Here is a 26605-nt window from a genome sequence, read left to right on the forward strand (position 1 = left end):
TCCCAGGCCCCCTTCTTTCTTCCTCAAGTGTCACCAGCCCCCTCACCCTGTCACGTTGCACCAGCTCAGCAGGGTTGGGCCTGGTGGCACGTGGCTGGGAGATCCAGAGAGCTGGGGGGGGGGGGTGTGAGTCAGCAGGGGACTCTGGCGTCTGAGTCAGCAGTGGGATTGGGAAGGGGGTAGGGACCCTTCTCTTGATGCAAAAGGTGAAACTGAGGCATGCCAAGTGGATAGGGAAGCTGGCCCCAGCCCCACAGATCTGCAGCAGGAGTGGAAGCCAGTGAGGGACGGCATCAGTTCTTCCTCTGCACATCCCCTGAGGCCAGAGATAAATTCACGTCCAGGGCCCAAGGACTGTGGCATTTTCCCAGGGGCACCCTGCCCTTTTTCCAGAGGACAGAAAGCAGGGAGGTGGGTATTTGCCCTGCCCTCCTGGGAAGCCCCCAGCCTGCTGTGCAGAGGCCTCTCCAGGAGGGAGGATTGCATCCCCTTCCCCATTCCTGGGCTTCTCAGCCCCAGACTGGAGGCCTAGAGACTCTGCCCGGCCTGACTGAGGGGCAGAGAAGGCAGTCTTCTTCCCCTGAGCGGTCATTGGTCAAAGCTGGGGACTGCCCAGTGGGCCCTATTTGGCACTGGTTCCGGCTTATGCCCCATGCCCAGGTCAGTGAGTTCCTCTAGGCCTGGATCCTCATCCCTGTGAGGTTCTACCCCTGCGTTGGGGAGGAGATGGGGCAGCTGAGTGCTCAGCTGGAGTGCTGAAGACAGGGCACTGCCCTGGGGTGTCGGTGTCCCGCCCTCCGCTGTCTCCAGTGTGTATGCAGGCTGACTAATGACAGGCCTTACTCCTCTGAATGCGCAGGCCCCCTAGCCTCACCCTGCAGCCAGGGACTGCTAGCATCACATAGATCAAGCCCCCAGAGGGATGGGGGGAGGGGCTAATGGCATTTGCTATAACTCTCTGATAAGAAAACAGCCCAGAATCAACACCCACCCTGCCTCTCCAAAGCCAGTGTCTGTTTTCATTTGCGATTTGGGACTATGTCAATAGGTGCAGTGAATAGCTGCTCAGAGGCCTCTCTACAGCCTGTGTCTGGGTCAACCATAACGGCCACAGGAGCCTGAGAATGCGACCGGGCTAAGTCTGCCTAAAGGGGCCCAGGTGGCCTGACAGCTTGCGACTCCCCAAGAGGGTGGGGGGCACCTCTGCAGGAGGCTCTTCTGCTCCAGCCCTGAGGGTGGAGACAAGGAAGGGCCACATCTGGTGAGGAGTGGAACAGAAGGGTGACATCATTTTCCAGTGGTTGTGGCATCAGGGCCGGCAGATGGGGAAGTGAATCCTCTTCAAGCCCAGAGGCAGGGCCATTCCACTGAGCTCTAGAAGGGACCTCATGCCCAGGTCAATTCTCATGGATTTTTTCCCCAGCCCACTTCATTTGGGGGGCACTCTACTCCGCTGCCGCTCCCCATTTCTTTTATTTATTTTTGGCTGCGTTAGGTCTTCGTTGCTGCGCGCGGGCTTTCTCTAGTTGCGGTGCGCGGGCTTCTCATTGCAGTGGCTTCTCTTGTTGCAGAGCACAGGCTGTAGGTGCTCAGGCTTCAGTAGTTGTCACTCGCGGGATCTAGAGCACAGGCTCAGTAGTTGTGGCGCACGGGCTTAGCTGCTCCGCGGCATGTGGGATCTTCCCGGACCAAGGCTCATACCCGTGTCCCCTGCATTGGCAGGTGGATTCTTAACCACTGCGCCACCTGGGAAGCCCTGCCCATCCCCACCCGCCTTTCTTAGCTGTAGAACAGAGGCCAGGCTTAGGCAGGAAATCTTGAGACAGGGTTCTTTAGTAGGAGTAAGAAAGAGAAAAATAAATAAACCTCATAAAGTCAGGAGAGAAAATGGTGCTGACCTTGTCAGGACAGCCTGAGCTGGGGCACATGCTGGGAAGTACCCCCCAGGCCTAGGAAAAGTGGTGGCTGGGCTCTGGGTGGGAGAGTGCACAAAAGGCCGTCCTTCTCCCCTCACCCCCAGCCCCAGTTGTCTCAGTGGCCTGAGGGCCACACAGCTGAGGCAGCTTTTCCACATCAGCCTACCATCCCCCAAAGGCAGGAGGCAGGGAAGGCACCTTAGCCTGGGATCCTGGGAGCAGCTGTCCCCAGGGAGCTGGAAGGAAGTGCTGGACTCTGTATCAGGGAGCTGACAATGAGGCCAACTCAGGGCAAGCCCGAGATGGGGCCTAGAAGCCAGGGTGAGCTGCCCGCCTTATGGCAGGAGAGTTTGGAATTTGGACCTGCTTGAACTACAGGTGATGGAGTAGAGGTTCCAGGTGGCCAGGCCTAACCCTCCAGGTGAGGAAACTGAGTCTAGAGTGGCACACTAGGAAATGAAGAGTGGGGCCAGGGCCCCATTTCATGCCTCCAAGTTCATATTCTTTTGCCCTCAACAAACATGTGACAGACGCTTGTTCAGAGGGGAAGCGGAAGCAGGAGGGGCAGGGTGTTGGACGGAGAGGACCTCAGACCCCAGATGGGCCCCAGCTGGCCTGCTTCCTGCCTCCTACTTAGCCTGGCTGTTGAGAAAGGGGCTCCAGTGTCCAAGGGAGCTCCAGCTTCCCACAGCTTCACGGTGCTGGGGCCCTTTCCTCGAGGGGGAATGGACTCACGTCCCAGAGAAGGGTGAATGTCCTTGCAGAACGTCCCAAGGGCATGGGGGCATCAGAGGGGGGTCTCCTCGGCGTCTGTCTTCTCTGTGAGTGCATCCTGCTCACACAGCTCCCTGGAGACCCTGCAGGGCCTCTCAGGCTTGTCCTCCTCCGCAGAGGGCAAGCAGGCCCTGAGGCAGGTCCTCACCGACTCCTTCACTTCCACCTCCAGGCCCTTCATCTTGGCCTCGTACTGTGCCAGCGCCTCCTGCTGGAACTGTGAGGACAGCAAGGACCACCCTCTGGCTCAGGATGGGCCACCTGCCCACTCTTCCTCGCCTGAACAGTGGAACCAGGAGATGCCTGGTTTGTTCAGACCTCCCAGGAGATCAGGGTGGGAGGTGGGGGTAGTGGAGCCCATCAGGGGGTCTTTCAGGAGAGGGAATACCAACCAAGCAAAGAGATCTGCAGAGCTGCCTCATGATTCCCTGGGAATCAGAGCCCTGACCCCCTGGAGAGGGGCAAGTCCCCCACGGCCACCCACCTCTTGACTCGCAGCTCCCCGGAGCTGGGTCCCTTTACACCCTGGAGCCAGGCCAGCTCTGCTGTGGGCCAGGGTAGTGGTCCCCCCCCCCCCGTCACCTGGTTTTCCATCTCCCGGATCTGTTCCAGGCAGGCTGCCTGCTTCTCTTCCAGCTTCTCCTGGTGCCTCTCCAGGTTCTCCGTCATCTGGGCAGGAGTGAGAGACAGAGAATCAGGACAGCATAGGCAGGCAGTCTGGGGTGAAATCCAGCTACAATCCCAGTCAACGAGCTGGGAGCCTTTGGACAAATTCCTTAACCTTTGAAAAGTTGGGTTTTTTGTTTTGTTTTGTTTTTTAATTTGTAAAATGAGGATAATAGTACCTGTCTTGCTGGATTGTGAAGGATTATATGAGACAGTTCACGTGAAGCACCCGGCTTAGTGCCTGCACAAGGTCAGGACTCAGGAGCTGGCAGCTCTGTTACTGTTGTTAGTAATCCCCAGGGAGCTTTAGGGCCATTCTCCACAGGGCTTTCCTTCCTCTTCTGACTCCCTGGAAGCCTAACTCTGGAAGCTCCCTTGCTCCCTCTCACCCACCCACCCCAATCCCACCTCCCCTTGGCCAGCTGGCCCATATCATTTCCATCGAGGGCAGCTGGCCAAAGACAGACTCCTTTAGGCTGGTATCCCAACCTCTGCACAAAGGTCAGAACCCTGGATGGCCTAAGGGAAGCCCCTCCCCTCTACTGCCTCTCCCCCCCCCCCCCCCCCCCCCGATCCCTAGCTGGTGGGCCACTCCAAACAGTGCATCTCCTAAGGGCAAAGTAAAGGCCTTGGGGCCACTCCTTCCCTCAGAGAGAGAGAGTGTGTTTGGGAAGGGCACAGCTCTTACACACCTGCTTGAGGACCTGCACCACCTCCTGGATGTGGGAGTTGTTAATCTCTCTCTTCAACCTGTTGGGGTGATCAGAGTTTCAGAGAGGGCAGGAGGCCCCCGGGAAGAGCTGGATGAGACAAATTCTCCACAGGGTGTAGGCAACATGAGAACTCCATCGTAGAACCCTCTGTGGCTGGCATGCATCTATGTCTGGTCTGGGAACCAGCCAGAGAGGTAAGCATGGGGACCCAAGGAGGATCTAAGGAGATATTGGGAGCCCTGGGGGCCCTTTGAGGGAAGGGCTTCCTCACTGAAACGCACTGTTCTTCAAGGCATGCATGGGAAAGTGTAGGTGGGAATCAGCTCTCCCAAGGTTTCACCTCCCTCTTTACACACTTGATTTTCCCTTAAATTCTCCTCTTTCCTCAAATAGTGGTGGCATCTGTGTTTTGCCTAGGGAGGACATTCTCTGATCAGAGGTGACGGAAGTAGAATTAACTTTCCAGCACCAGGAGACAGGCACATCTCTGGGAAGCAAGTCAGGACCCACTCGTAGGAAGGCCCCTTCCCACCCAGTGTGGTTCTTGCTCAGCACTGGGCCTGGAGTTTGAGTCCTGCGCCTCCCCTCCAGGGCTCACCTCTCCTGAGCCATCTTGTCTGTGGTGACCTTCATCATGGCCTGGATCCGATCCAGCCTCTTGGCCTCCAGCTTTTTCTTCACCTCTTTGGTGTCACTGCAGAGAAACAGGCATCAGGAAGATGCTTCCTGCGGCTTGGGCCCTCCTGGGAGGTAAGAGTCAGGCGTAGAAGGGAGGCAGTCTTACGTCTCCAAAGTCTCCTTGAGGGTCTTCAGCTCTGCAGCCTGTTTCTCTCTGGCCAGCTCCATCATCTTGGTCATTTGCTGAGGGAGAGGAAGGACCGGCTAAGCTAAGACCGAGGAGATGCCCTTGGCTGTGCAGAGGGTGTGGGGTCGATCGGGCCCTCGCTCCCTCCCCTCCCCGACGCTGGCACCTCGGCCACTTGCTGCGCCCTGCACCTCCGGACACACTCGCACTGCTCCTCGCCCTGCTGCAGCAGCTCCAGCTCCAGCCTGTCCCTCAGCTCTCGCAGATGCGCGCCCGCGCCCTCGGGGCCTTCGGCCGGCGCCGACCCGGCGGGGTCCTCGCCCGGCGGGGTCCTGCGGAGGCCATGTGGGGACAAGCCGTGAGCCCCGGGCCGCCCGCGCCCGAGCCGCGGGGGGCAGGATGCCTCCGCCGCCCTTACCTGTTTTTGCGGGAGCCTTTCCCCGGGCCGAGCTTGCGGCCCCGGCCCTCGCCGCCGCCCCCAGCGCCCGGCGGCCGGAGCTCGGCCCGCTGCGCCGCGCCCCTCTGCAGCAGCTCCTCCCAGCGCCGCGCGCCGCGCCGCTCCAGCTCCCGCAGCTCCTTCTCGTGCCGCCGCTGCAGCTTCACGACGCTCTTCAGCTCCCGCAGCTCCTCCAGGCTAGCGGTCCGCGGCTCTGCTGGGGCAGGCGTGAGGCGCGCGCCCCCCGGGAACCGCCCCCAACCCCGAGTCCCGGACCCTCCCCGGGCTCGACCCCAACGTGACTCGGTCTCAGCAGGCCTTACCCGCAGCGTCTTTCGTGGCCTCCTCCCTGGCCTTGGCCTGGGCTGCTGCAAGAACCAAAGGAGAGGCTCTCCGGTGCCCTCGGCTCGGCCGCTCCCGCGCCTCCCGGGGCTGGCGGTGTGGGCCCCCTGCTGCGCGCTGCCCAGCCCGAGGCTTCACATGCAGCCGTTCCCTCCCCAGGTGAAAGTTTTCGGGGTTGTTTTTGTTTTTGTTTTTATAGAGAACTGCCGCCCGTCTGGGATGTGCCTACCGGTGCAGCGGAGAGATCGAGACCCTTCCGGTAGGTGCGGGGACCCCGCAGTGCGTACCTGCTGACCCGTTGCTCGGTAAAGCTGATGCCCCATTGACCTGGCGGGCAACTGGACTCCCGAGAGGGAAGGGATTCTGTGTAGGGAGAGCGTGTTAGGAAGGTGTCTCTCTCCCTGAGCCCTGGACTCTGCCCCCTCCCTCATCTTCCCACAGAGAAGGTGCAGCTCATGGGGGCCCCTGGCAGTGGACCTGACAACACAGACCTCAGGCAGGCCTCCCATGGCTTCCTTGAGCTTCACAGACTTCTTATCATGAGCACTGAAGAACTTGATGGGATTGGCGAGGGCCACCGTGAGATCTGGGTGCACAGGGACATGATGGGCCTGATAAGGAGATGTACCTGGGAGCCTCCCCCAGCCTCACCTACGCCAGACTACCCTGTCCTGCCCCCCTCTGGAGGCTGGCTTGCGGAGAGAGGAGGGGGGATGGACGCCCTGGGGCTTCCAACATTCCAGGGGCCTCCCACCTGCCCAGGTGTCAGGTACATAGTCCTTCATCTCCAGGAAGACAAAGAGTGCAGGCATGGTGAGCGGCATGTTGCTCTCGCTGTGCAGGCACAGGTGGTGGTATCCTGTGGGACATGACCGGGTGGCCGGTGAGCCAGAGCCCACTGCTGCCCAGCACTGCTCACCAGCAGCCCAGTGCTCGACACTTCTGGCTTTAGTCTGGTTCTACCTCATGTGGTTACTGTTAGGATTAAGTGAGAAAGTGTTATAAACCTGTAAAGCATTTTAAGTGCCCAATAAGTGTCAGCTACTTGGGAAACTGCCCCAGTAGTTTCAGAGAATTAGAGACATTGTGTTGGGTGGGCAGAGTCCCCACCTCTGTCAGTTTCCTGGAGAGGTACTGTTCCTGCCCCACTTTCCCAGGCTGATAAAATGATAAGGCCACCTCCCTGAAGCTGCCCCACACTCTGGACGGGATCCTGATGCTGGTCTTGGTCTCAGACCCACTGGGAACAGCAAAGAAGAACCCCTATCCTTACCAGAATTCAGGGCATTGATGGGGATGATGCGGTGTCCAAGAAACTTGTTGCCGTCCTCCATCACAGCCACCCTGAGGGAGGCCAGCTCAGGCATCAAGATCTGGGGAGAGTTCAGGACAGGACAAGCTGGAGAGGGGAGAGAGTGGCCAAGCTGCCCCCCTTCCCTGATTCCAGAAATCTAGGGTCAGTGTGAGAACATGGCAGGCTTTACTGGATCTGGTGAGGACAGAGGGCCCACTCTAAGCCACACACATAGACATCCTAACAGCTCAGGTCATGGCTGGTCCACACAGGGCAGAGAGCTGGATATGCAGCCCAGGGCTCCAGGGGGCCTGGTGCAGACAGCCCTTGGAAGCTTTGTCAACAAGTATCCAATGGGAGCAAAAGGCCCCGTGATTCCTTGGGTCCCTGCACCCTGGTCTGGGAGTTCACATTTCTGCCTCTAATCGTAACATGGACAAGCATGCACCTACACACATGTACACACGCATACAAAACTTGCCCACAAAGTAAGTTTCTGTAAACTTGGTTTTTGGACTCTTGAAACTAAGGAGGGCACAGATGAGGGGTGGGAAGAGGAGGAGGATCGAGGAAATCCCTTTATGTATTTTCTCTTCTACAAGTAGAGACCAAGAACTAGGGACAGATCCCAGCCCCTGCCCTGATCTAGCCACCCCACCTTTTCAAAGACAAAGGGCTCCTCCTTCCAGACAGGATTGATGGAATTGGTACTGGGTGACAGCTTGGTGCGATAGCGCCTCTTGGGGTCCCCAGGAAGGCCAAACAGCTCCACTTCCACATAGGTGCGCACACTGCGTTCTGACAGGAACTGCCCAGAGATCACCTGGAGGTTGGGGCCCATGGGAGACAAGCATCAGCTCCCCCACCCAGGCCATTCCCCAGAACTGAGGGCCTCCAGCCCCCCTAGCTGAAACATCCATTCTTGGGTACTGTGAAGAGCCCCATTCAATTCTGGCCACAGAGTAGAGGCTGTGTGGCTTAAGGGTTACAGCTAAGCTCTGGCACCCAGGGTGCTTCCAGCATTTAGGGAAGAGGTGTGGGCCTCCCCACCTCCCTCCCCAGCGAGGAAGGAACAGGGCCCTCCCCCCCCCCCGCCCCCCCGGCCCGGGGCCTGGGGCTCCTGCTGCCCCACTCTTTTCCCCTCCCCCACCCCAGCCTCAGCCCTTCCCCTTGGTTTCCATGGGGACCAAGAGGCAGCCTCCAGTGCTGAGGAGGAGGCAGTTTCCAAGGCAACTTGCTACTTCACGAACTGGCTGGGGCTGAAGTTTTCGGGATATCAGGGGAGGGGGTTGGGAATGGAGGAGTGGGGCTCCTGTGTCTTTCTCCTCAAGACCCCAGCCCTCCCGGCCACTTGTCCACCTCAGGGCCTTGCCGTAATGGAAAGGGTGGTGGCTACCACCACGTCGATGCGGTCCACCGAGAAGGGGTTGAACTGCTTGTCCAACCGGCGCATGAACTCATGCTTGAGGAGGTAGCCACTCTGCCCGTTGAACTCAAAGAGCGCCATGTTCTGCTGCATGGGCAGGTCTGGGGGGCACAAGGGCACTCAGGAAGGGCGGCCCGGCTCTGGGTCTGCACGCAGCCTCTCTTTCCACATTTCCCAGCCTTTCCCGTCTCGCAAATGGGGAGGTTGGGTGGACCGTGAGGATGAGGGTTTCTCATGTCCCAGCCCGGTTCCTTAGGGTCTCATCTCTCAGGAAGGGCCCGCAACCTGGAGTCAGCAGGAGCAAAGCCACAACCGGACCTCAAGCTCACAGTGGGAGTTGAGGCCAGTGGAGCAGGTGTTCCCACAGACCCACTCGGGCCGAGCAGCCAGAACCCATGCCAGCACCCTGGCATCATCACAGACATACTCGTATACGTGCAGTCCCATAGGCATGAGCTGATGCACTAAACGCTCACACACATGCACATGCGCCCAGAGCCTAAATGAACATCAGCCCCCCTGCCCCCAGGTCTGTTCCAAAGACCCCCCCCTCCCCAGGGAAGGGGTAAAGGTGGGAGGGGCAGGGGAAGGTTCTTAAGGGCCTGAGCATGCCCTCACCCATCGTCTGGAAGTTGAGGGCAACCATCTGGCAACCAGCATTCCAGAACATCTGGGGCATGTAGTTGGAGGAGTCCATGCGGGTGCCCTTGGGGTAGATGCGGCTCATCTGACGCTTGTTGTAGCTGCCGCAGGGTATAGGAGCCAGCAAAGCACCGGGAAGACCCACAGACCCCCTGCGAGCCCCGTCCCAGGCCTCCCCCTTCCCTCCACCCCACCAGGGACCCTGGCTAGTGAGGTCTCAAGGATACTCCACAAACTGCACTGAGGACTTGGAGAGCAGGTCGTAAGCCTTGAGCTCCGTGAAGGAGGAAATGACATAACTTCGGTTCTTCTCTGTGTAGGGGAGAAAGAGGAAGGAGAGTCCGCGTCAGCCTGTCCCCTCCCACAGACTTGCCCTCCCCTGTGGCGCGGCTCCCTCCAGCACAGAGATGCCTCCAACCTAGCGTTTCCACCGAGGGCTGAGGGTTGAGGGGCCACCCCCGGGGTGGGGAATATGCAGATCTGTGTGGGTAGCAGTGTGTGCTGGAGGTAAAGGGTACGCACAGTGGATACATACGCACAGGGATGGGGTTGCGTGCCAGAGTCCTAAAAAGTGGGGTACATGCCCTGGGTGGACGCAGAGGGTGTGGGAAACACGCAGCGATGAGCCCGGGGGGTCAGGAACACGCTGTGATGCACAGGGAACAGGGTGCAGGGGTGAGAGGCACACAGCAAGGGTGGTGCACAGGAGGGGGTGCAGGCTGGGGCTTCAGGGATGATGAGCCAGTGCTGCAGAGTGCATGCAGAAAAAGGTGTTCGTGTTGGGGCTGTGCACAGAGGGTGAGAGGAACTCATCGCGTGCATGTCCAGAGAAGATAAAGGTAAACAGCGTGGACACGCTCAGAAAGGGAAGGGAACAAGGGGCAGATGTGCGCTGGCTGGTTTCTTTGCCTTCCTCCCCCTCCCAGGAGTTCTCATGCCCAGGCAGCCACAGAAGGAAGCTGGAGGAGCCCCAGGCCGCCCGGCCGAGGTGGCCCTTGGTAAATGACCTGCCTGTCACCGACACACTCCAGAGCATTCTGCTTGGTGCCAAGTTCTCAGTACAGTGATGGGACACTGGGAGCCACTGCCACTTAAACATGCCTCTGCCTGGCTCCTCTGCTGGGTATTTATAAACAGGGCCCCCAGCCCAAGGAGAGGGAGGACCCGCCTCACTCTCACCCCCACCCATCAGGCTGCTCTGGCGTCAGGACACGCTTCCTAAGGGCCTTCTCCCGAATCTAGCCTAACTTCCAGCTTACCACCACCGCATGCTAACTCACGGGCAGAGGACTCGAAGGAGATGAACTTGGTGGGTTGGACGTAATTGACTAGGCTGGACATCTCCTTGTAAGCCGTCACCTCCAGGCCCGCTGTGCCCTAGGGAGAAGGGGGGAGGATGGGGAAGAGGCCAGCTCAGAGCCCAGGGGCCCGGTCCCACACCCCCGCCTGGAGGGCTCTGCAGTGGAGCTGGCAGAAGGGCCTCGGGGCTCCCCACACACCTCATCTGACTGCATCTTCTTCATCCCTTCTTCATCCAGGTTTCCCGACTCCTCCTCTTCCTCTTCCACCTCCTCCTCCTCCAGCTCAGCCCCTTCCTCACCAGCCCACGCTGCCACATACAGCTCCATCAGCACTGGGGGCGGGGGAGACCCCAGCACCAGGCTGGCTCTCCCCTCCAGTCCCAGCCCCTCTCTCCCATTCCAGATGCTCCTCCTAGGCCACCCCCACTCCTCCCAGGCCGCCTCACCTGTGTCCTCACCCACAGGGACATTGGGTGGGCCGCTCCCCTCAGCCTCCCCACCCGGCTCCTGGCTGGGGGCTGGGGGACCAGCAAACTGGTTCTTCTTGTTCTTGATGAGGATCTTGCCTCGGAGATCCTCAGGGCTGGGCAGGGGGATGCCTGGTTTCAGCTGTGGGAGAGGAGACAGGGTCCTCAGCACTATCTCCTCACCTTCAGGGAGTAGCCCAAGCTCCCGCATGGCAAGCTACGCTCCAGCTGCCCCCGGCCTAACTCTCCAGCCTCTCCTCTCATCACTCCCACCTCGTGCGCTAAACCCCTGCCTGACCCAACTTATCCCAGCTCCTCAGTGATCTTTTCTCAAGTACTCAGCCTGCCTAGAACACCCTTCCCCACTCTCACCAGGATAAATCCATTCTTTCCCTCAGGTTTCAGCTTAGCCATCACCTCCTCCAGGAAGCCTTCCCTGATCCTCAAGACCAGATCTGGAGCCTCAGGTGCTCTCATAGAAGCCACTGGTTGTAATGGCCTGGTTACCTGTCTGCCTCCTGACTAGAGGGTAAGTGATCTGAAGGCTGGGACTGCCCCTCTGCTACTGACATACCCCCCAAGCCCAGCATAGTGCCTGACACGTGGTAGATGGTAGGACCCTAGCCCCACGTCCTCCCAAATAAACCCCAGCATCCTCTGGGGACATCTGCCTCGTTAATCTGGCACCCTGCCCTGGCTCCCCAGCCCTCAGACCCAGATGCCCCACAGTGAAGTCCACTCACTGGGAACTTTTCCAGTGGCTCTGTGAGCAGCATATCCCCAAATATCGTTCGGCAGTACTCGGCCATCTTAGCCTGTTGGCGGGGTCTGCAGGGAGCAGAAGTGGGTGTGCTTCAGCAGCTCCACTCCACCCTCTTGTCCATCTTTTTGTGCCCCCTGATGACCCAGATCAGGGGCTCAAGATGTTGGGGAGGCAGGGACACAGGCAGGAGAGCCTGGGGTCCCAAGGAGATTGTGTTGAGACCCGGGAGAGAGCCAGAAGGCATGGCTAGAGGCTGGAGACAGTTGTGGGGAGGGCAGCTGCAGGCGGGAGATGGGGACAGGGTAGAGAATGAGGCTGGATGGCCTGGATACGCACGAGTCCACGTGGTTTTCAAACGACAGGATGACCGGATAAGGGGAGGTCTTAAAGGCACTTTCTGCAATAGCTTCAATTGCTTCCTGGAGGAGAAGGGGACCCCATGGGGAGGTCAGTGCTGTGCCTCCAGGCTTCGCCTCCCTCAACGGCATCCTTCCCCACTCCCCAGTTTCAACACACACGTAGAATTGGAGGGCCACTCTTGGCCCTGTGTCTCTTCTGGTCCTCTCTAGTACCCACACTGGTCCAAGGCCTCCCAGCCATCCCTCCTCTCTGGCCTCACTCCCCCCAACCCCAAAAAGCTCATGGCCCAGGGCCCTCCCCTAGTGCCACTGCCACCAGCCTCCACATGACGAGTCTCGCCTTGAAATAGATGTCTGTGGTCATGGTGAAGCCGTGGGTGATAATGGGCTCCTCGTCAGGGGGCTTCCCCTTCCAGCAGTCCAGCTCCACGCAGCGGCAGCCCGCCAGCAGCACCTGGCGGTACATCTCGGCGGAGGAGAGGCCTGAGAACTGGCCAGCTGAGCCAGAGGAGGGGCGAGGGGCGGGGACTTCACTCAAGGGCAGTCCAGCTCTGCCCCGCCCCACTCCGTCGTGGGCAGCCCGTGGGCAACCCCTGCAGGGGATTCAGGGAGCAGGAACAGCCCCCGTAAAAGGAGAGGCTGGCGGTGAGGTCGCCAGGGCCCACCTGTCAGGTAGGTGTTGTGGGAGGAGTTGATGAAGTAATGGTTGAGCGGCTGCGTCATGTCGTGGTGCAGCAGCAACTTGTCCTGGGCCAGCACGCTGTTCTCTGGCCCGCAGAGTAACCATACCATGCCCTCGGGGGACAGCTGGCCTGGGGGACAGGGGTGGTTGTCAGGGCAGCAGCCCAGCTGCCAGGACCATGGAGGGTCAGAAGTTCCCTTAGTCCTCACCCCTCTGCACGTTGATGCCTCTGGGCTCGTACTTGTCGATGAGGCCCTGCACCTGGTCAGGCCGCGCAAGCGGGAACAGCAGGGAGTTGAGCCTGGAGTCGCGCTGTTTCTGGTTGATGAATTTGGCCAGGTGCTCCTTAGTCATGTAGGGTTTGGCCTTGGAGTGGCTGCAGGCCAAAGAGAGGAGCACAGGTCTCCTCTATATCCCCTGGGCTGGGGGCGGGGGTGTGTGTGGTGGCAGCTGGGACAACCCCCTTCTCCAGCGACGCTACCTAATTGTCAGCATGGCAGGTGGGAATTTTAGCCACCACCCCTTCCCCAAGACCAGCCCAACCCAAGAAGCTCACTAGGAAGTGAAGATCTCATCTATTTCTGGCCGAGGACAAAGGCTCATGAGGAAACTCTTGTAGACGGATTCTGGGAAGTCCTCGGGATTGATGGCATCATTCTGGGGGGATAGAGAGTCACCTGATGACTCCTGCCCCCACCTTCCAGCACTAAGAACCACAGACTAGGCCCAGCCCTGCGCGAGGCGGCTTGGGGAGAGGGAGGGCTCAGGGCAGACAGAAGAGCATCAGGGGCACCCTAAGCCCCCACTTTTCAAGGCCCTGGTTGCTGAGCAGAGAGCATCTTAGCTGGTTTGCTTTGCCCCTGGATTGATACTGGCTAATCTCTTGGCTGGGACAGGATTCAAACTAAGAATGACCAGAACTGGGAAGAAAAGAGCTCAGAAGCAAGCTACTTTACGCTGTTTGCCAGAGCTGTGGGCTATCTTTTTCTTTTTAATGGAGGATAAATTTTCAAAAAGGAGCAATTTGCATACAAACAATGCACCTAACAACGGAACCCCAAGATGCACGAAGCAAAACTGACAAAACTGAAAGGAGAAATAGACAATTCAACAACAACAGTTGGAGACACCAAAAAGCACAAGGAACGATAACAAAAAATAGACAGATTGGACTTCATCCAAATTAAAAATGTTGGTGTTCCAAAGGATACTGTCAATAAAGTAAAAAGAATGGGAGAAAATATTTGCAAATCAGATATCCAGTAGTAGACGACTTCACACTAAAAGAAAACCCAACTGAACGATGGGCAATGAACTTGAATAGATATCTCTCCAAAGGCGATATGCAAATGACCAATCAGCACATGAAGAGATGCTCAGCATCATTAGTCCTTAGGGAAATGCAAATCAAACCCACAATGAGGGGAATTCCCTGGCGGTCCAGTGGTTAGGACTCTGAACTTCCACTGCAGGGGGCACGGGTCTGATCCCTTGTTGGGGGACTAAGATCCCGCAAGGCAGGTGGCGTGGCCAAAATAAATGAATAAATAACATAAAACCACAATGAGATACCACATCGCACTCACAGGATGACTAAAGTAAAAAGAAGAAAAAGAAGACAGACAATAACAGGTGTTGATGAAGATGTGGAGAAATTGGAACCCTCATACAACGCTGGTGGGATTGTAAAATGGTATAGTCATTTTGGAAAACAGTGTGGAATTTCCTCAAAATGTTAAGTATACGGTTACAATATGACAGAAGAATTCCACCCCTAGCTATGTCCTCAAGTGACTTGAAAACATACGTCCGGACAGAATCGTTCATAGCAGCATTATTCATAATAGCCCCAAAGTGGAAACAACCCAAATGTCCATCAACTGTTGAACAGTTAAACAAAATGTGGTATATCCACACAATGGAATAGCATTCCACAATAAAAAAGGAATGAACTACTGATACATGATACAACATGGATGAAGCTTGAAAACACTGTGCTAAATGAATGAAGGCTGACATCATATTGTATGACTCCATTTACAAGAAATGTCCGGAAGAGACAAATCCATAGAAACAGAAACAGAAAGTAGATTTGGTGGCATTCGGGGTTTCTGTGCCTTTGCATTCCATTCCAGAAAAACCCATCAAATGTTTTCCAGGGTCATTCTGGAAAGCCAACATCAGTCTTAGTTTGGAGCAGAGGCTCTGAGCAGGATAGCTAGACCGAATCTTGGACCCATCAGCTGCAAGCAGAGATGGCTCAACGGCTCCTGCCGGGATGCAGGAGAGCTGATAAATGAGGAGGACTTAGCCAAGGTGGGAACTCGGGAGGCAGGAGAAAAGGAGGGTGGATGTGACAGCCCAAGTTGTGCCCTCAGCAGGAGCCCATTCCCACCCTCTCCCCAACCCCAAGCTTGCATCCCCTGTGACTCATTGCACCGAGGGGTCACCAGCTCCATAGAGTTGAGTGTGGGGGAAGTATTCCTTCTGAGATTCACGTGGACAAGTGATCCATGAGGCCTTAGTTTTATTTATTTATAACATTCCAAATTCTTACCAGGAGAAAAGACTCCGTGGAATCCACAAAGGCACTGGCCAAGGGAGGACAGGGGCCTGAGATCTACCCCCGCCAGGCAGGAACCCTGGCTCAGGGCTGCATCTGCCCAGAGGGCTCCTTTTTGTAAGTCACATAAGGCATCTCATGGGGTGACCCCGCATACGACTTGTAATTAAAAATTACTTGAGTAAAAAGAAAGGAAAAATGTTTTCCTATTGGAACTGAAGGGGTATAGACCAACCTGCTCTGAACCCGGGCACCTCAACCCCCTGCCCTGGTTCTGTCACTGTGCCTTGTATCAGGAACCGGTGGCTTTAGAGTGAACTGACTTTTCGGGCTGTTGGCTGGGACTGAACTGTCATTCCTGCCCTCCCCATCCCCACCAGGCCTGCCCAGGGTGCCCTCTAGTCCAAGGCAACTCAGATGAGAAGGAGAATGCTGGGCGTGGGCTGGAGTGGGGGCAACCACTCACCTTGCCTTTTGGGAGGTGGCAGGCGCTGAGGGCAGCTTCCACCCGCTTGCGGTCAGCAGGAAACATCTGGAAAAAACTGAAGAAGCAGAGAAAAGCACCAGGCCAAGAGAGGGGTCAGGCCTGGAGAGGGAAGGCCTTGGGGAGCTCAGAGGACATGTGGGGAGGGAGGAGGGGAGACTCACTTCTTCACAGGAATCTTTCCTTCAGGGTTGAGCTGCATCTTGAGTTTCACCAGGCTGGTGGGCAGAGGGCAGCCCGTCAAGGCCCGGGCTGACACCCTTAGCCCCACGCGCTCAGGCCAGGCAGGCAGGCACTTACCTCTTGTCCAGGAAGGTGCTGCGGGAGGCGTTGGCCATCAGCGGGTGCTTGGCCAGAGCCAGGACATCTTCAGCCCAGTCCTGCAGGACCCCAGGGCACAGCAGTCAGGCCCCCAACCACAAAGGTGCCGCCCCACGCCGTGGCCCAGGCCCGTCTCTCAGGCTGTCCCAGGTGCCCAGCCCCAGGCCAGGCGCCCCCGGTGCACCTTGCCCACGTTCTCTTTGTAGGAGACGAAGTTATGGAAGGTGAGGTCCACCATGTCGGGGCCAGACACCACAGTGAGCGTCTTCAGCAGGAAGTTGTTGTCAGGAAAGTCCATGTTGAAGACATCCCGGAGCTTCTGGCTCTGTAGCAGGTCGTGACAAGGTTAGGATCAGAGGTGTGTGCCCCCGTCCCTGCCCACTGTGGCTCTCCCTGTCTTTCCCTCTCAGCCACTTGAAATCTGGCCCACGGGGGTGGCATCCCATCCATGCCCATCTTAGGAGCCACGGGAGGGAGAGGCCCACAGGAAGAGATTAACCAAGACTTTGGGGCCTGGGAGTTCTGTGTATTTTGTTTGCCATTTTTCATTTGAAGACAGATTCTTAGTCCCCAGTCTCAGGGAATCCTGCTTTCCACCAATCCCTTCCTCCAATTTTCCTACCAGCATTAGGCAAATATAGGCAAAGCAGTCGGGGTGGAGGGGGAGAGGATGCAAGCAACACCTCCCAGACAGCCTGGGGTGCTCTAGGGGCAGTAGCTGGCCACGCAACATCTCCATCCACTGTGCCCTGATACCAAAGCCCCTTGCTCAGCTCAGGGAGAGACCCTCTGCTCAGCCCACGGACCCTTCCCTGGCTCCAGGGATCAGGCTCCCTGCCCCCACAGGGACTCCTGCCCCAGCCCCGTGGAGCTGGTGGCCGTGCTGATCCTGGGCTGCTACTGGGCCCACTTACCTTGGGCATCTTGGCAAACTTCCCAAAGCGGGTGTCCCGGATGCTGGTGATATCCAGAAACTCCATCTCCTGGTAGGAGCAAAGACAGGATGCGGACAAAGACCTCAGGTCAAGAATGAAGGGCAGCGAGGAGGGAGCTTCACACCCCTTCACATCTTGGCCAGCTGCCTTCTCTAGATGCCAAGACTGTGGGGCTTCCCAGACCCCAGCCTTCCCTCCTCAGCGATCGGGCTCTCCTTCCTCATGCTGACCCTCCTCCCTTCCTCTCTGGCCACTCCTCCCCTGGCCGCTGGAGTTACTTGGGAGCTGTGACCTCCAGCCTCCCCTCCACCATCCTGGACTCTCCCCATGTTCCCCCTCCCTTCCTTCCGCCCAGGTGCCGAGGACCTTCTCTGATCTCTCTGAGGCCTCAAGTTTACCCAGAACCACAGGCAGGGAATCAGCCTTCAGCAGTAGCTCTAATTCCTTTCTCTCTCTCTCTCTCCAAGGGATGCGAAAGCTGAAGCATCTGGGCCCAAGGCAGCCATGGTCGGAGTGACTGCATGCTCCCTCCCAAAGCAGAGAGCCCCTGCCCACAGGAGATGCCCCCAGAGCCACCCTTCCCAGTCATTCTATACTCCTGGCATCCACACCTCCACCCCTGTGTCATCGAGAGGCTGCTTGGACTCAATGGAACAGCGGGAGCTCAGGGCCACGGTAGGTAGGGGCTGCCTCACCTTATTCTGATACGTCCAGTACAAGTAGTAGCCCTTGGGATCCACACGGAGGATAACCGGGGAGGCTATTGTTGTTTCCTGCAGAGAGAAGGAGTCAGCTCCCTGCTCTGAGACTTCAGGCCGAGCTTTCGTGGCCCGGGCCAGGGGTTTCAGAGCTCACCATCTGCCTAGGAGGTGGCCATCCCAGGGATCTGCAGGCATTTCTTTTTGTTCTCCAGAGCTAAGGCCTGGGTGTAAGCCTTAAAAGCTCTGAACCAGGGGTGGGGAGGGGTAGAGGATTGGAGATGGCATTTCTGGAGGAGAAGAGGGTTTCCCCTCTAAATCCCAAATAGAAGATCTCCCTCTAGACCCCAAGCAGGGTCTTGGCCCCCACCTCACCCTATTTTCAAGGGCCACAGCTCAGCCAAAGAGGTAGAATGTCCCTCACCAAGACTCCACGCTACCCCCAGGAGAGCTGAGAGCCCAACTCCCACAGAGCTGCCTAAGCTTCCTGCCTGCCCAGCCCTTCCATCCATGAACCCCACCGCCCCACCCCCCAGCTGTCCCAAGTGCCTTCCCACCTCCCAGCCTCAGCACCCAGCCCCTCTTGCCTAAAATACCATCAAAGACTAGCTTCTGCAGAGCCTTTCCTGAAGCATGCTGCAACAACAGGGCGGAGGCTGGTTCTCAGACCTGGAAGCCCCTCCAGGAAATCCCCAAGGGGCTCACGGACTCCCGGGAAACGAGCCTGTACTAGACCGTGAGCTGCATGCGCCATGTTTGCCGAAGGAGCAGGTGAACGAAAAATGAACTCGCTTCTGCGTTCCTGCTCCACTCACAGAGCACACAGCCTACCTTTTATTTTAAGGGTCTTTGTAGGCACAAATAACAAGATACTAAAATCGAAGTTTCCCACAAGGCATGGTAGTTGACTGCACACCAGACCAGACCAAATGCAGAATTTACAAAGGAAATGGCCCAGAAAAAGGTTCCCAGATTAGGGGCAGTTAGGATATGGGGGAAAAGAGAATACTGTGTGAGGAACCTAATTTTGGAGAAAGCTGTGTTGTGAGCTCCCTTCCCTTCCTTCCCCGAAGGGAGGGTTGGGGTACCTGACCCCTCACCTTAAGCTCGCACTTGGAGAGCTGTCGTCACCCCTGCCGTTGTGGTGCATGACAAACTGGGGTCTGACTCCTGCCCAGGAAACTGAGCGGGTGAGAGAGATGCTGGTGTGCTAGGTGAGCCCGAACCCCCGGAGTCTGTGGGGCAGTGAACCCGTGAGTATTTTCTGGGTCCAGAGTGGGCCTGTGGGAGAAAGGGGCAAAGCCGAAGGTGCAGGAAGCTGAGGGTGGTAACTGGATTCTCCGGGGCTAAAGAAGTAATTTGAAGTGAGCTCCTGAAACAGAGATGGCAGGAGGACCCTGAGTAAGGGATTCCCCAGCTCAGGGGGAGGGTCTCCTAAGGACCCTCAAATATGCGCCTGAGAGAAAGAAGAAGCCTTACACTTCCGCCAGGCCCACTTCGTGATAGCAACTGCTCCGTGAAGAACTTTGGTACCTCTTTCCCTCCTTCCTCACTGTACCCCACCCCTGGTGGGCATAGAGGAAGATCAGGGAATCCTCCCACAGGCCTTTCCGCAGGGCCTGCAGCCCACCTGAAACCATTCTTGGAGGTGGGGCAGAAGATGTCATTCTAAATTAAGACTGGAGTTTTGAGTTATAACTAGTTTCTGAAGGTAGACTGGGCTTTGTGAGGAAAAGTGTCCTAGGCTTGTCTATTCCCCAGGAGAAAATGGAACGTCTCATGACGGGCTCAGTTTCCTTCCATGCGTCATAGGGGAGCTTCTCCCACAGAATACATTGGCAACGGGCTGTGGGACACGACAGTGAGCTGGGATTTGATTACATCCTGTACATTGTGCTTATCCAGTACCCAGGTCATCTGCCTACAGGGCCAAAGGCAGTCTGAGAGCAGAGCCTCGTCTGGCAGGTGCGTGTGCCCCGTGACGGGGAAGGTTCCTGCTCGTGGGAGGCAGGATCCAGGACCCTGCAGTGCCCTGCCTTGGGGAGGGCAGCGGGCCTGCCAGGTACACGGATGCTGGCTTGCAGAGAAGGCCACATAGCACGTCCCCATCCCTGATGACCCTCTGCCCAGTCAGGTTACACGCACTTCCCAGAGGAAGGGAGAGAGGCCGCTTCACTTTTCATTCTGAGCCACTTCCCTCATTCCACAGGCTCCTGGGACGTGGCTCCACCATGCCGCAGTGACCACACCACTCGTGGGGAAGCAGAAAGTCTCTCACCACAGGCCCGCTCCCATAGCCATGGCAACCAGATTACTCAGCCTAGCCCAGCCCCAAAGGCCTGAGAGCCTTAACTCACAGACTCAGAGCCCCCTCATCCCACCTGTAAGGAGGAGGAACCAGCCCTAAGGGCCCTTCCTCCCCCCCGCAGCCAGTCCAGAAACTTCAGGTTCCCTTCCTGGGAGCAGCCAGTGCTGACTCTCACGCTGGGCCAGCCCAGCAGTCTTACCTCCCTGAAGGAGGGGCCCCAAGTTGTTCCTCTCACCCGCCCAGGAGAATCCCTGGCCTATGGCAACACACACATCTTCAGGCTCCGGGAGGACCAGAGGCTGGGAAGCAGGCCCAGTTTGGGGAGCAGCAGACACAGTGGAGACAGAGGTGCAGGGCAAAGTGTGGTTTCCCCTTCCCTGCAGACGGGCCGGCGTCAGGGAGCCAGGCCGAGAGCAGCTGGCGGAAGCAGAAGTCTATCCGTTCCCTCCCAGGCCCCTGGGAGGAGAGCCTCCAGTTCTCCCTTGGGGTCCAGGAGCCTTTCGTGGCCACCTCACAGCAGCTGGGGGAGAGCAGGGCATCCCAGGGACAGGGCCGGGGCCAGGTGGGGAGGGGTGAGGATTCCAGTCCAGGCGTCCGTCTGGGGCTGGAATGGGCTGTCTGTGCTGGGAGTAGGGGCCTGGCTCACCTCTGCTGCTGGCCCTGCCTCAGCTCTGGGACACCTTTCCTCCCACTGCCCAGACCGGGAGCAACACACCCTTCTCTTCTTGGGGGCTTTGGGGAAAGACAGACCCAGACCCAGAGAAATTTCCTCCTATGACCACCCAGGCAGCCATCGTCTTCCCACATCCAGACAGAGCCTTAGCCCCAGCAGCCCAGGGACACAGGCTGGGGGCACACACCCTCCCGCCCAGGTTTGTTTATCTGTGTAGTTGTGTCAGCTGCCTGGCCAAGCAACACAGGCGCCTGAGTCCTGGCAGACATAAACCAAGCCAGCCCCCCCCCCACCCCGGCAAAGCCCCAAGCAGGGCGGCCGCCACCCCTGCAGCCCTCCGCCCAGCCCCACTCACATCATCCCATCTGATGAAGCGCTCCCCTTGGCTCAGATAGGCCTTCACCCCGGGGGGTTGCAGGACAGGGTTAAGCAGAGACATAGTGCCAAGCGTCCGTCTTAGGAGAGGCTGGGCAGGCACAGCGCGCAGAGGGGAGGAAGGAGGGCGGGCGGGGCTGGGGGGAGACTAGCTGGGCTCACATGGCACCCGCCCCAGCTAGTCCGGAAGTCTGGGCGCTCTTACAGCCCGCGGGGGGCAGTAGCTGGGTGCAGAGCTGAATGCTTCGGCCAGAGGCCCATCTGCCTTTCAAATCAACCTCATCCCGCCCGCCCGCAGTGGGGGGCTGTGGTCACTGCTCCTGCCCAGGGAGGCCGGGCTCCCCTCCGCAAAGCCCCCCGCCCTCACCCGGTGCCTCAGCACTTCCTGCTCAGGGCTTCCTTCTCTGTGCTGCTCAAGAAGCAGGTCCCGAGGCCTGGCCGCCCCGAGCAGGGGCCTCTCCGTCCCAGGGGTCATCCCTGGTCAGATGTGGGAAGGGGCCAGCTGGGGATACTGCTGCCCAGGTGGACACTGAGGGGTGCGAGCAAGGAGCTCACGAGGGGAAGGGACCCCCACAGAGGTGGGGTCTGGAGCACAGGGGTCACTCTCAGAGGCCGAGGAGCCTGGGACCACCCTGGAGGTGGGAGTTGAGGGAGAAGCAGGGTCCAGCTGGGACTGAGCATTTTGAATAAGCAAAGTTTGCTGAACACCCAGCCCCTCCTTTTCGGTGCTTCCTCCCCATGAAAATGAGGTGCAAGTGAGGCAATCGCGCCCCTCACCCGCGTCACACGTGACTCCCTCCTCTTGGCCTTCCGGACCTGGACGAGGCCTGAAACCTCACTGACCAGCCGCCACTCCACACACCGCTGCTTCAAGCACCCCTCAGCCACCAGCCTCCACCTTGCTGTCCTGCCAGGCTCCCTCCTCTGCCCTGTGCCGGGGCCTGTGGGAGAGAATGCTTGGGGCAGGAGGGCTGCTCGCAGGGGCCTCAGCTTGCAGTGCTGCTCAGGACTTATGGCCCTAACTCTGCTCCGGCCCAGGGCCCGGCCCGGGAGCTCAGTCACAGCCCAGTCCAGCCCAGCCCACTTCCTCTTGCCTTATCTGCTCTCATCACCCTTCTTAACCCAGCTGGGGGAGCCGAGAGCTCTGCCCCGGACTTCCTTCCCCTCTCAGGGCCCGGCTTTCTGTTCCAGGTCCCACCGTGGACATTTGTGCCACCCCCTGACAACAACGGGACCCTCACCCAGGCCCTAGAACTGCCTCTGATGGCCAGTCCGACCCAAGGCAGGAGGATGGGGGCCTCTAGGGGTTGGAGCTGAGGGGGTTCCTAGCACAAAAATAAGCCCTGGAAAAATGATTCTAAGACCACTGGGGTGGATCCTGGAGCAAGGCCTGACTGAACCTGTGGAAACAGCTTGGGAATCCTCCATGCTGCCATGCCCTGTGCCCTCAGGACTCAGCCGCCCTCCCCTCCCTCCAAGCCCTGCTGTCTCTCATCTCTCCTCCCTCATCCCTCCAGCCTTGGACCCCTCTGGGGGCCCCTCTGGCATCTCCTGCTCTTCCGATTCCCTTCCTGGGATCAGGTTCCCTCTCTGTCTGTTTGAATGCATTTTGCAAGGGAAATCCCTGTCCCTTCCCAAAGCCCCTGCACCTGTCACCTGCAGCCGGCCCTGCTCCTGTACCCAATTCCTCCCTCTGGTCCACCCTGCAGCCTTCTCTCTACTTTGGGCCTGGAAAGACAATCCCCTCTCTCTCCCTCGGCATGGGGATGGGGTAGGTGGAGGCGCTCTCATTTCACAGGATTGGGGGCGCCACAAGGAAGGCAAGGATTTCAGGGCTCTTTACTCTTTTACCCTTTCTGTCTCCGGCTTTGAAGTTTGAGGCTCTGAATCCACAGAATAAAGCCTCACCCATCTTTACCCAGTGATGACACTGCCTGGACCCTGTTCTTGAGACCCCCAACTGTAGCTTCGTCTGTCCTCGCCTGCCCACATCCTGCAAAGCAGCCCTCAGAATGCAAGAAATCCAAGCAAAGGGAGCTGGGAAAACCTTCATCCAACAGGGATATTTTTCTTTTAAAAATACATTTAGGTTTTTTTAAATGTGAATTGACAAAAATATTGTGTAAATAATGGTAGACTGGATACAGAGAAAATCAGAGAGATCACATGAACACACAGTTTGGGAGACTGGCTCCTGGGCTGAGCTGAAAAGAGGGCGCCTCAGATAGTCTGCCAATCTCATTCCCCCCCCCCACCCCCGAGGCAGAAGGTGAAGGGAGAGGATGCCCCCTGCTGGGCGCACTGGAGAGCACGTGCCTCCTGGGGAAAGGCTGGGAACCCCGAAGGCAGACCCTTAGGGAAGTTGCCGCTGGGTCTGGATCAGTTGTGAAGATGGGTATGCTGGAGAGTTTGGCATGTCCGAGCTTTGGGCCAAGAAGGTCGTGCTGTCTCCCAGGGAGATACTGGTGGCCTGGAGCCCCGGGGGCAGGTCCCGAAGTCACTTGCTCACTTGGCACCTCTTGCTTTTTGGTTTCTCAACCTGTTCATCAGAGAAGTTTAGCGGTGGAAGTTGAACTCAGATCTTTGGGTGGCCCAGTTACCAGACAAACAAGAGAGTCAAATGAGGTGGGTTTCTTACCTGATGCCAGCAGTGGGGTTCAGAAGCCCGGAGGCCTGTTGAGTGTCTTAGGCCAGTGGCTAGTTTACTTCTGGAATGAAGGTTGGCTCAGATGTTGCATCCTCAAAGATCTGTTTCCTAGTCGGGCACAGGGAGCCAGGCTGGGCTCACTACTCTATGAACCCAGCCACTTACTAGCTGGTTTATCTTGTAACGGTCCCATGCCTCAACTTTCTTACCTGTAAGATGGGGATAATTATGCCTCACAGGACTCTATAAGAATTAAATACTATAATGGATGTAAAGTACTTAATACCCAGCCTGCACATGAGCTCAATATTATTATTACTTGTTAGCAGACGCTGACAGGAGAAAAGCAGTTTCTTATTACTTCCTCCTTGGTGTATATTGCTATTCTTTCCACAACTATCTTCACTGACTTGCTCTTTGGGTTTTTTGTGGGGTTTTTTCCAGCAGTTTGTGTGGATCAGGGCCTGGACCCACCTTCCCAGGGCAGGCTGAACTAGGGGTGCTCCTGAAGCAGGCTGTCCCCCAAGCAGCCTGAACTCGTGAAGTCACATCACGGGCAAACGCCAACCTCCCACCACCTCCACACCATCACAGCTGATGAGGCGGGCGTGACAGTGAAGACCAGGAGGTGTCCATCAGTCCGGCTGTATGTTCAGCTGCAGCTCCAGATCCAGCCACCCTCTGCATGCTGAGAGCTGAGTGTGAATGCAGGCAAGGACAAGGCTGGGTAGCAGGTGCTGAGGCTGTAATCCCTTAGGGGAAAAGGACAGGCGATCAAGAGTTCTCTGCAGAAACCCAGGAGGAAGACGTTGCCTGTCCTCCCATGCCAACCCCTCCTAGAATCATAGAAGGAACCATCCTGGACTTAGAAGTGGAAAAGAATCAGTCCCATATGTGTTTCCCTTTGAAGTATCATTTTGGATCAAACTTACCTGGAGGTGTAACTAGGGGAACACTGGATCCGTCCTCAAGAGACCTAGATTTTACTCTCAACCAGAGCAAAGTTTAGCTGTGAGATCTTGGCAAGTTACCTGAGCTCCCTGATCTGTTAAGTTTTTGATCATTTCCAAGATTCCTTCCAGCTCTAAAAATCTCTGTCCCATCAGAAGGACCAGCCTTGTCACTTTCTCTGAGAGATGACAAACCTAGAGATGAGAGCTGAAGATGGCAGGAAAAGGATCGGCTCTTCCCCCTACCGGGTGTTCTTGGACACATTACTCGTCTTCTCTGCCTCTGTTTATCTGTCTGTGAAATGGACCCATTTTCATAAGTGTGATGGAAATAAGTTAGACAACATCCTTCTCCAGGTGGGCATGGTGCATTGCACATAAGGAGTGCCCTCAGAATTGATTGATCGCTTCCCTCCTTACTCCCGTCCTGGTCCATCTGTTTATCAGGACCAGGGCAAAGCCACAGTGAACCGGCCCCTCAACTTTGTGAATAGCAGGAAGCCAGTGAGGATAGGGGAGGTGTTGAGAGACAGACTCAGGATCCCAAAACATCCTAACCTGCTGGAGCAACAGCCTGAACTTCACAAGGTAAAATGAACAGGGCTTAACTGAGAGATCCGGGCTTGGCTCCAAGGCACCGACTGTACAAGGACAGGGTGGGGAAGTAGCGGCTTAGCAGAAGCATGTGTGAATAAAACTGAGGGTTTTCACCGACAGCCAGCTTCATGTGAGTCAAACGAGAAGGCTGCCAAAGAAACGGACAGACTCTTAGGCTGCTGAATTAAAGCGGAGTACTGAGCCCAGTGACTGTCCATCTTGATATCAATCAGAATCGCCTGGGAAGCTCTGGTAACACTGGATGCTCCTTGCTGTTCCCAGACCCTGTGATTCAGGACCTGGGATGGGTGGGTGGGGAGAGGGGAAGGAAGTGAGGTGTTTGGATTTCCAAAGAGCTTCAGTCTTGGTTCCAGTGTGCAGCCAGGGCTCTAGAACCAAGGAGGAGTCAGTCGCATTCTCATTCTTGGCGTGTCAGACCACATCTAATGCACTCGGGGACTTCGGTCTCGGTGGCTTTATCATGGGGAAACGCACAAGCTGGAGGGCATTTGGTGGAAGGTGGCCAGGATGTAGGATGCACCTGACATTCTGTGAGGGCTGGTGGAGGGAACCACAGCATGGACATAAAGGTGGTCCGGCGGTCCACCTTCAAATGGATGAGACTTGTTCACGTGGGTCCTAAAGGTTGGAATCTTAGGTGACTGAGGTGACTGTCTTAGGTCAGGTTTCTCATGAAACGTTATGAAACAGAGATTTGCTTCTTGTGGGAAGTTTATTGGGAAGTGCTCTCAGAAACAACACATCTGAGGGAGTGAAGGAATCAAGACTGAGCAGAGGAAGAAATTGATCAAGGATGCAGTCACAACAAAGGACGCCTCCACAGGGAGCTCGGGGGTTGGGATGACACTTCAGAGCTGCCCCAACTGAAGTTGAACGCCCCACCCCCACCCAGCAACATTGACTAGGCAGATTATCCCTCATGAAGTCAGGCAAGGCAGCTCCCTTTGAAAGCTGACGGAAATGCCCAGGGAGAGACTCAGCTGTGAGCGTTCAGCAGCCAATACTCCTAGCAACTTGGGGATAAGCTGCTTGGTCCCAGAGGCAGGATCTGGGTGGTGCACCATAGCAACCATGACAGTACCCCCTTTGCACAGCCTGGAACTCTTTGCATCATATGGTAAGCACCCTCTGCCTGGGAATAGCCCCTCCAGAATTCTAGTGATTGTTTCCTCTGAGAAACTTATAGGAAGGTAAGTAGGTTGAACTTAGCCCTCACTACTGAAGCTTGTCTTGGTGTCACACTGATATTCAGCATCCCTCCATTACCCATTCTAGATTCTCTTTACCTTCAGTTTATACCTCTCCTGGTCTAGGTGGCTCACCTGGTGGGGTGACTCAGATCCTCATTCCCCAAGGAGTCTGAGCTCCTAACCACCATGCCCTTTTCAAGCCATGCTGCTGAATTTGTCCACTTACTATCAAAATTGGGCAAGGGAGTACCAAGAGA

The 26605-nt window shown here is 57.1% G+C and overlaps 1 protein-coding gene and 1 long non-coding RNA gene across 6 annotated transcripts; one reads left to right on the forward strand and one right to left on the reverse strand.

Annotated features, from left to right (window-relative positions):
• Positions 1–1815: 1815 nt before the first annotated feature.
• On the reverse strand, positions 1816–22032 carry PLCB2 (phospholipase C beta 2). 5 transcript variants are annotated; one of them, XM_067742726.1, is made up of 33 exons: positions 20924–21039; positions 18688–18868; positions 17585–17662; positions 16869–16937; positions 16139–16279; positions 15934–16013; positions 15798–15851; positions 15616–15691; positions 13143–13243; positions 12796–12962; positions 12570–12716; positions 12245–12402; positions 11882–11964; positions 11526–11610; positions 10762–10924; positions 10514–10623; positions 10295–10391; positions 9242–9326; positions 8991–9115; positions 8319–8473; positions 7605–7769; positions 6926–7025; positions 6407–6511; positions 6144–6238; positions 5940–6015; positions 5634–5678; positions 5293–5527; positions 5041–5206; positions 4854–4930; positions 4668–4763; positions 4049–4106; positions 3273–3359; positions 1816–2907 (listed from the first exon to the last, which is right to left on the reverse strand). In XM_067742726.1, exons 4-33 carry the CDS (start codon positions 16932–16934, stop codon positions 2704–2706), a joined length of 3402 nt encoding a protein of 1133 aa, XP_067598827.1. In that variant the 5' UTR covers positions 16935–16937; positions 17585–17662; positions 18688–18868; positions 20924–21039; the 3' UTR covers positions 1816–2703. The 5 variants fall into 5 exon arrangements, 4 of the variants coding, with proteins under 4 accessions (XP_067598827.1, XP_067598837.1, XP_067598818.1 ...); XM_067742736.1 differs by lacking the exons at positions 18688–18868; positions 20924–21039 and adding an exon at positions 21721–22032; XM_067742717.1 differs by lacking the exon at positions 18688–18868 and having other exon boundaries at positions 5293–5524; positions 20924–21068.
• Positions 5440–25435, forward strand: LOC137227310 (uncharacterized). Its single transcript, XR_010944782.1, has 5 exons — positions 5440–5911; positions 11181–11311; positions 16161–16299; positions 17357–17564; positions 24035–25435. It is a non-coding gene; the product is annotated as an uncharacterized lncRNA (long non-coding RNA).
• Positions 25436–26605: the final 1170 nt, after the last annotated feature.

The sequence above is a fragment of the Pseudorca crassidens genome, chromosome 1 (assembly GCF_039906515.1).
Source record: "Pseudorca crassidens isolate mPseCra1 chromosome 1, mPseCra1.hap1, whole genome shotgun sequence".
NCBI lineage: Eukaryota > Metazoa > Chordata > Mammalia > Artiodactyla > Delphinidae > Pseudorca > Pseudorca crassidens.